Source organism: Helobdella robusta (assembly GCF_000326865.2).
Source record: "Helobdella robusta unplaced genomic scaffold HELROscaffold_34, whole genome shotgun sequence".
Taxonomy (NCBI): domain Eukaryota; kingdom Metazoa; phylum Annelida; class Clitellata; order Rhynchobdellida; family Glossiphoniidae; genus Helobdella; species Helobdella robusta.
In genome coordinates, this window is record NW_008704659.1 from 1,505,638 (window position 1) to 1,515,150 (window position 9,513).

General features: G+C 31.9%; 3 protein-coding genes across 3 annotated transcripts in view; 1 reads left to right on the forward strand and 2 right to left on the reverse strand.

Moving 5' to 3' along the window:
* HELRODRAFT_157348 (hypothetical protein) overlaps positions 1-471 on the forward strand; it is a gene marked incomplete at both ends in the record, with an annotated part of 9,846 nt that extends 9,375 nt beyond the window's left edge. Inside the window, 2 exons of the mRNA XM_009023061.1 lie at positions 1-13; positions 292-471. The exon at positions 1-13 is cut by the window's left edge and continues 62 nt beyond it. Of these exons, the coding sequence (XP_009021309.1) occupies positions 1-13; positions 292-471 (193 nt within the window). The remainder of the gene's footprint in view (positions 14-291) is intronic.
* Positions 472-2,288: 1,817 nt separating this feature from the next.
* Positions 2,289-4,832, reverse strand: HELRODRAFT_175656 (hypothetical protein; the record flags this gene model as incomplete). Its single annotated transcript, XM_009023062.1, has 8 exons — positions 2,289-2,316; positions 2,400-2,422; positions 2,782-2,916; positions 3,087-3,267; positions 3,682-3,958; positions 4,057-4,120; positions 4,400-4,564; positions 4,635-4,832. 8 exons carry the CDS (start codon positions 4,830-4,832, stop codon positions 2,289-2,291), a joined length of 1,071 nt encoding a protein of 356 aa, XP_009021310.1.
* Positions 4,833-5,146: 314 nt separating this feature from the next.
* HELRODRAFT_175657 (hypothetical protein) lies at positions 5,147-6,477 on the reverse strand (the record flags this gene model as incomplete). Its single annotated transcript, XM_009023063.1, has 5 exons — positions 5,147-5,209; positions 5,369-5,428; positions 5,659-5,782; positions 6,078-6,201; positions 6,279-6,477. 5 exons carry the CDS (start codon positions 6,475-6,477, stop codon positions 5,147-5,149), a joined length of 570 nt encoding a protein of 189 aa, XP_009021311.1.
* Positions 6,478-9,513: the final 3,036 nt, after the last annotated feature.

The window sequence follows — 9,513 nt, forward strand, 5'->3', positions numbered from 1 at the left end:
TTCCGAATATCCGGTTAGTATTTTGCTACGCACACACACACACATAGATAGATGGATAGATAGATGCATACATTCATACATACTTGAATACACACACATACTACATACATACATTCACATACCCACACACATAAATACATACATGCGCACACACACACACACATACATACACACACATACATACATACATTCATACATACATACACACACATACATACATACATACATGCACACACACACACACACATAGATACATACACACACATACACTACACACACACATACACACAGGATGGTATAAATAAGATGCCGAAACCACAGTCGGAGCCAACTTCACCATCGGCCTCTCGCTCCTCTTCTCCACCGCCATCCCTGGACGACGACGAACCGGACAGCGAGGAAGAAAAACAGGAACTGAGTAAAATCGAAACCGAAACCACGAGTGGCCGAGCTACGCCTGTCAATCACTAATTTTATGGTTAATTTTTACGAATTAGTGATGGATAGCCAATGATGTAATCTAATGATGACTTAGAGGTCCACAAAATAACATGTCGTTTTGTGTCTATTTACTAGTGTTGTAACGTAATCTTTAAAGGCGCTGGTTTTTTAATGAGGTTGTTGTATCTTAGTGCCATCCTGTAACGTCTGAACGTTTAAGGGTTACAAGTGAATGTAAGTATGTATCTATCTACCTATCTACCTATCTACCTATCTATCTATCTATCTATCTATCTATCTATCTATCTATCTATCTATCTATCTATCTATCTATCTATCTATCTATCTATCTATCTATCTATCTATCTATCTATCTATCTATCTATCTATCTATCTAGTTCATGAGGTGCGATACATGTATGTCTGTGAATATGTATCATCTATCGTCTGCTAAATTTTCAGCCCGACTGAATTGGCTGGTTGACATGCTGTCATTGTAGTTAAAATCGTTGGTTGATATCTGGTTAAATGTAATTAAATTGGTTAATTGACGTCAATTAGTTTGCAATTGTAATTAAAGGGTTTGATAGACGAGTGGAGGACTTGAAGATAGGCGTTTTATTACGTGACGGTTCAATGCATAATTTTTTCGCCATTTTAAATCATTTATTACCTTTTCAACTTAATATTTAATTATCTTTTTTTTTTATTTAAATTAATTTTTTATTATTTTAAGAATTCATTTTACCATCGTCAATGGACACCGTTATATTGTCTCAATTATTACACCAAATGTTACTATTTTCAACGTTACGTTAATTACTACTTTGTATTAATTACTGTACTGCATTTGATTACTTATACACATAATTATTTAGGTAGGTAGATGGTTTTTTAATTTACAATTAGTTACATTAGTTCTTATTACATTACGTTAATTAGTCCTACTCTGTATTAACTACTACATTACTATGCTGCTAAATCAAGAGAGTACTAAATTTTAATAAGACGAAAATTATACAATTGGAAAATTAATTAACGATTAAATCATGTTTCACGATTCTGAATCATGTTTCAAAAATCATTCATTCATTCATTGATCGTGGTCTAAAAAATTAATTTTTTTTTTTATTGTTCGAAACGTTCAAAATGTTTTATAGTTTAAATTCGTTAATTTTGTTCGCTTGATTCAAATTGTAAATCTTAACTAATGATTAATGTTTATCTCTCTCTCTTCTCTCTCTCCTCTCCTCTCTCTTTCTCTTTTTTCGTCACGCACTATTAGCTTTAATTTTACTTTCGAGTGTTGTAAATTTATTTAATTTTATAACCAATGTTTATTAACGTCGTTATTATTGTTATTATTATTATTATTGTTATTTTTAAACTTTTAAAATGAATAACTTGCAATAAATATATCATTTTCTTTTTTAACGTTTCTACTGATTTTATGCTCACCTGAAGTTGCCAAGTGCAATACGAAATTCTGCTGGTGAAAAGTTTTGTAACTTTTTATTATTATTATTATTATTCGTTAGAAATCAGGATCTGACAGACGCATAAACTGTAATAAGAAACTTAAGAAAAAAGGTAGTATCTTTTTGCGTGCAATTTTAATACTCAGTATGTACAATTCCGAATTTCTGTCAATGAATATATAAGTGACATGGCATAACTCGTAACAGAGACTAATATAACATAGTGTTGTCACGACAAAAATATACGATGAGGAAAAATTATTATAAATATAATATTTAATATAATATAAATTAATATTCGTGTATTATAAATAAAATATTTAATATAATATAAATTAATAATAAAAATGCATATTCGAAATTCATGCTTTATCCACCGGGAAATTCGTATTTTCTACTGGCACGTGTGGAAAAGATTCATTTTATTTGAGTAATGTAATCCGAACTACTTCCTCGCGTTCACCATCGTTTGCGACGAACCTGATTGTTGACACTAAGTTTGCCTGTTGAATAATTCAAACAGATCAATAAATAACTAATTTATGTAGCGCAATTCAACAGACATGCAAGGTGAGTGTTGCGTGTGTGCAAAGTAATGCGTCGAACACTTTAGCGTAGGATAGGCAAGCACGGCTTTGCAATTTGATTGAATCAGGTAACTGCTGTATGACACTATACACTCCAGTCAAATTATTGTTCGCTGGTATATTAAATTTATCAAAAAGTACCATTTCCACACCATATAACGTTTCTGTGCTGATCTGCGTTGTGGATTTATCTAGCTACGTAGCTTAGAATTAACAAAATAAATTTTTGAATATTTTAAAAACTATTCTATTAAACATTCCCACAAAAAACTCACGTGGTTTCTGAGATCATTGGCATTTACTAAACTGTTTCTGTGTGTAATTGACCTATCGAACTGAGATCTTGCTTCGTCTGACAAGGATTTCGAATGCTTTTCAAGGAGAAGCAAGGTAGGCCCTGATTTTGCATTCTGTTTCAGTTTAATTTTATTACAACAAATAAAATGACAAATGATTTTTTTGTATGCAGAAGTTATCAGGCAGCAGCTGAAGTAGTTTGTTTAGTTGACAGAAGCTATGAAGTTTCATAAAAGTAAAATATATACAAGAAATTGAAGCATAAACAGTTGAAGAATTGTACCTCTTCTTGTTTATAAAGGACAATGCGTTGGTCGAAGTGGCACTGACAGCCGTCAGTCGTATAGACGTGCGTACGTATCTTACACGAGTCCATAACAAATGACTGAAAAGCATTGAGAAGAATGTTGACGTCACCACTGATTACCATTCCCTCGTTGGATATTACGCTTACGTTCAAGCCACTGGTTGTATGATTGTTTACGACTTGTTTTAAATGCTTCATGAAACAAATTTCACGTTCAAGAAATTAAATGCTTCAATTTTTTAAACTATTCATTAAAAATGCCTCTAAAAAGTGCCAGTTCTCGATAAATTAGTCGCCTCGTTAAAAATGATTTTCTAGAATTCTACGGAAATGATGGGCAACAAGATTCGTCCCCTAGTTTTGCTTTACACAGCAAAAAAAACCTAACTCGGCAGAACAAATATCTCCAAATCATTATAGCCAATTTATTTAAGCGACTCGGTTTTCTAAACTTTTTGCAGTACCTTTCCATCTACAACCAAATTGAACTCGCAAGCATTTTGTAAATACGCCTTAAATTTTAAAGAATAAAATAAGAAAGATGTTGAAACGAGAAAATGTATGAAATTACTTTGCTTTGGAAAATTCTCCAATAGTTCGTAAAAATTCTGTACCCCTAGAGAGAGAAAGATACATGTTCCTTCTTTCTATTTTTTTGACATGGCGTGACAAACAGTCATTGCTATTCAGATGACTGCTCAGATATTCTTTCATATATGGGAATTCATGAAAACACTGAATCAACTTGAGCATACGTTTGCAGTACTCAAAGCCTCTTCTGTTAAGTTCATTGATCTTAGGCGTGTACTTCGATAGATCAGTTTTTATGAATGGTTCTTGTAAGAAATCTGCAAACAGGTAAATAAATACCCCAACATGAACATAATGCAGGAACGTATGTTATGCAGATGTGTCATTGATGTACAAATTTGTTAGTAAGCATCACCTTTCTCGAAACTTTCTGCTGTAAACAGATTTTCATTAAGTTCCAAAGAGCGTTTCATAAGAAGCTAAAATTTAAAAAAAATTAACTTCAAGTATTCTATTTCAGACAGGGTTTTAGAATCTCAGTTTAGAAGCGTGAGCACCATTGACGACAAATGTATGTTCATTATGTTTTAGCAGGAAACCTTCAAATACAATGAAAATATTGATTGTGGATGTAATGCTGCAAATACATCCAGGTCAAAGCTAAAGTCCAAGTACTATGGTTCATTTACCATACTAAAATTCCGTTGTTTCTCATGATGATGAAGCTGAAAAAGAAGAAATTCAAAAATGTTGCTAACTTCTTTTTCAAAAAACTGGCAATCAATTTGCTGGCAGACTCTATCGACAATATGTCCCAGCGCCTTAATTATATTTTTTTCATTCAGCGATGATATCTTCCATTTCATACGCACTACATTTACTGATTGATCGTCGGCTTTAACTAAGACTCGATGAATCCGTACCTGGTTATTAAATTAATTTTTTGCTTGGTTTTCATTCTGCAGATGAGAAACAAAATGTTGCAAACTTTACATCGTCATTTTTCTGGATGCCAGCAAGTGTGCCACTTTTTTCAAAGAGCTTCCTGCAAGGTTTCATCAGCCTAAACGACATCGTTACGACATCTGGTGTCATCGTTCTTATTCCATTTCTTAGCCTGTTTACGTTTTTCTGTTTGCCTTGCACTTCCAGTTGAACGCACTGGTCGGCAGTATCTGTGAGCACTCTCATCTTTATGTTTCTGAATGTAAGACAATTCAATTGATTTTATATAAGATTATTAAAATGAAATAAAAGTATAATTGAATAAGGAATCTGTACTTAAAATGAAATCATTGTTAATGTGTGTCGTCAATGAAGCTCTCGCTTCTAGAAAAGTTTATCAGAGGAAGACAATTAATAGGATAGGCTGGCGTGACTATCTCAATACAAAATATCCCCTAGTTGTTAATTTTTTTTTAATTTTGATTTCGAAATTAGCCCTTGAAATTTGTGTTCCAACATTCATTCAATTTTGAAATAATGAAAAGCGAAATATCTTAGAATTACTCTTTGAAGGCAATTTCACAAACTCGTTCATAAAATTGAGGAACGAAGTGGAGGAAAGGCTGAGAAATTTTAATTTGACGAATGATGTTGGTCGGTTTTGATTTTGAAGGCACACCATTTGCACAAGACATCTTGCAAATATGTTTGTTCCTTAAAGCATGTCGTTGGCAAGCTGAACTGGGTGAGCGAACAGAACTCAGTGATATAGAGGCTCTAACTTTCTTTTTCTTCTTACCGGAACTACCAACAACATCCCCATTATTCGTAAGTCGGCATTCCTGGATGTGAATTCATGTTTGAAAATGTTTTGAAAATGTTACCTCCTCAATTTAATGCATGGCAATGGGTTGAATTCGTTAATTTTGATTTTATTAAAATTATTTTTCTAAATTACTTCTTTACGTTCTTGTTAACCATGTGTATGGGTGTGTGTCTGTGTGTGTGTGTGAGTTCGTGTATGTGTGTAAAGGTAGACTAATTGATTAACTCAGTTCGAAACTTTTGCAACCTCTCTACTTGGAAATTTTGCATGATGACAGGATTGATGGTACCAGTAAAACTCCTGGGGCAAGACATTGTCAGTGTAATAAGGTCTCACAGAGAATGTTTCCGAATCTAAGGTGTACTTTTTCCTTTTAAGGACATTTTCAGCATCTGCTCCATTTTATACATGTACACGATCAAATAAAATAATAAAATTTAATTTCAAAATAATTATTAAAATAATTTAAACAATATTTAAATGACAATTTAGAATAAAATCAAGTTTACATATAAAAAATGAGACTTTACTAAGCAAATAAATAATTATCACCCTTATAGTTTTTAAATTCAATTCGAAAAATTTTCTCCATATGTTGGTCTATGTTCATTATTGGTCCACCATTACACCATCTATCACTTTGGCTTGAGAAAAATAATTCTAACATTTCTTTGCCAACTGGTCCCTGAGATATAATCTGGACAAAATTGGTCTTGGGAATTCTTTCGAATGAGGCCATGTGTCCTAACAATGGTCTAGTGCATAGTTCTTTCATTATATTAGGAACATCTTTGAAGTAGAAAAAATAAATTTTTATATGATTATTACTCAATAATATTTAATCATTGAATGAAAAGATATATCACCTGGTTCATTTGCAAACTCTACAAACAATTGATTCTGGTGTTGAAAATATTTATAATCTTGCACTTTTGCTTTTGAAATTGATTCGATTTTTGACACCATTTCTCTCTCATTTGAAAGCCCAAGACATACATTCATGAAAAGAATTCTCATTTGATCAATTTCTCCATCAATTTTTGAAGGTGGTTTTGATGGGTCCATTGGTTTTAGGTTGAAATTGGGTTGAAAAAATTGAAAAGGATTTATTCTTCTCTAGAATGCTTTTGACAACTAAAATGTGATAAATGAACAAACTATTTATTTTTTTAATTATCGTTTTAAAATTTAAATCTAAAAATTACTTTGGCAGTTCTTGAATTCGACAATGGCTGACAATGGCGGATTCTAATTGAATGTGATACATTCAACAGAACCTTCCAAACCTCATTATTGAGAACATTCAAATAATGTTTTAAGATCGTTTTTTGAACATTTACATGATTATCCAACTTTTAAAGCACAAGAACCTTTAAAGACCGGCCACTAATCAACCAAATTTACTGTTTTATTTTTGTCGAAATTGTTTGATGCAAATTTTATGAAATCCAGGGAATCTTTAAGTTTAAAGAATTGTTTAAAATTGAAGAAAAAACTTATAAAATTATTTTAATGTGCATGAAACCTTTGTCATTTTTGAAATTAACAATCAAATAGTCAACTCCTTCTAATACAACATCTGATGTCAGGTATCCCCTTTTAGCATGCCATTTTTCAAGCATTATTTTATCTTCTGGCAAAAACTCTCCAGTTAGACAAACACACATTGCACATTTCTTCTTTTTATTATAAAGAGCAGACCTAAAAATTCAATGAACTGTTTAGTTAGTAAAAGTTAAAAAAGGTTAAAAGTCTTTCTGGGTTCATAAGACTCAACAACAGGCTACAAACATGTTGTAGGCGGAGATCTATTATAGCCATAATACGTAATTGAATCAAACCTGGTCACTGCAAAACAGCAGCAGGCAACCTTAACCACTAGGCCATCATGCAGTTCAGATAAAATAAATGGTAATAAGATTGGTCTGCCTTTTTTTACTATTTAGTTTTTCTTTGACTATTTTTAATTTTATTTCACATGTGTTCAAAAAATTGATCAAAATAAACAAAATAAAAAAAAGAATGACAAAAAATAGTAATGTTCACCATATAAATTGAAGTAGCCATCCCAGAAATTTAATGAGGATTTTGAAATGGGTTTCAAAAATCATATTAACACTTTATGACTTTAACTTTAGTATTAAGTATTAACATTAACAAACGATTAATAAAACCTTACTTAACAACAAAACTTCAATAAAACAAATAAAACATTTTACTTTTAAATTAAAATTAAATTAATTAAATTTTCTGTTTCATTTCTGTTGAGTTTTTTAAGAATAACAAAATTTAAGATGTGAAAAATAAATTGATGGAAGAGTAGAGTAGATGAATAGATGAATGAACACACTTGACACTAGACTAGCTAGACTACTAAAATTAGACTAGAAGACTCTAGCCTACCTAGAAGACCTTAGCAGCTAGAAACAGCAAAACGGTTTTGTCAGAGTTTATTTGACATTAGTCATTAATTAATGATTTTTTTATAGAATCAATACAATAAATACATATATCAAATTACCTTAATTATTATTAATAATGTTTTCCAACGATTTCAATATAAAAGTCTCATTAACAAATGCGTCCAACGATTTAAATTGCACGCCTTCGACTGTATCATCAAGAAAACGAAGTTTGGAAATTCCATGGGTTTCGCATAAAAAAAAACTTCCAAATAGCGACTACTAATATATATTATTATTATTACGGAAATTTATATACAGCGCTTTTAATTGTTGAAACTCAAAAGCGCTACTGAATCATAGGCAAATAAGACGGACGTTCTTTGTGCAAATAAATAAGTTTTAAGCTGACTTCGAAATTGTAAATATGGTAGGTTAGGGTCACGTAAGTAGCGAGGTAAACCATTCCAAACAACCGGGCCAAGAACCGCAAAGTTGCGGGAACCCGTCGCTAACTTTGGCTGATCGGAAGGAATATTTTGAAAAATGAGATTTGTATGATTCCGATCTATCAATGAGATAGGGAGGAGCTGCATTGTTGACACATTTAAACATCAAAACTGCTAACTTGAAGAAAACACGTTTCTCAACCCTCAACCTTATTCAAAATATGCGTAACATGATCGAACCACGAACCACCCAAAACCAGCTTGGCCGCACGATTCTGTATTGACTGAAGCTTTGAAAAAGACCTTTTGGTGGCACTATAAAAAAAGATCATTGCAATAGTCCAGTCTGGAAAAAACGAAAGAGGAAATTAAACTTTGAAGAAAAGACGTGTTTAGTGATTTTTTGACATTGCGTAATAAACGCAGTTGGTTAGAGCAGACCTTCACTACATTATTGATATGTAAATCCATCTTTAGGTTTGAGTCAAAGAAGCGTCAATCGAATCAACAGGACAAGATACCAATAACTGAATATCATCAGCAAAGGCGTGGGAGCCTAACTCATCTTTTTGAATGATATCAAAAACATCATCATATATATATACATGCCATTTTGTATGTGCCTTGTGAGTCATCTAGACTAGATAGCTTGGTCGTCGTCATACCAATGTATTCGGATTGTGGTGCCCACACTCACCCCTATTACATTTGAACAAATATATTAGATGGCTATGATCCATTATCAATTCTGGTTTACTAGTGCAGTTGTTTTTTTATCGAATGAGATGACGTTCATTGGTTGGAGTAGTGTATTGGCAGTTTAGTACTATCGTTTTCGTTTGTTAACGTCCAGGCAATAATTATTATTGTATAATATATTATAATGCATTCTACTAAGCCTTCCAAGTATATGGTTTGTAGCTATTATTATACATACTTGCAAGCTTTAGAAAAGTAATAAAAAAGCATTTATATAAACAAGATCCACTTTTCTAAATCAATCAATCAATCAATCAATCAATCAATCAATCAATCAATCAATCAATCAATCAATCAATCAATCAATCAATCAATCAATCAATCAATCAATCAATCAATCAATCAATCAATCAATCAATCAATCAATCAATCAATCAATCAATCAATCAATCAATCAATCAATCAATCAATCAATCAATCAATCAATCAATCAATCAATCAATCAATCAATCAATCAATCAATCAATCAATCAATCAATCAATCAATCAAT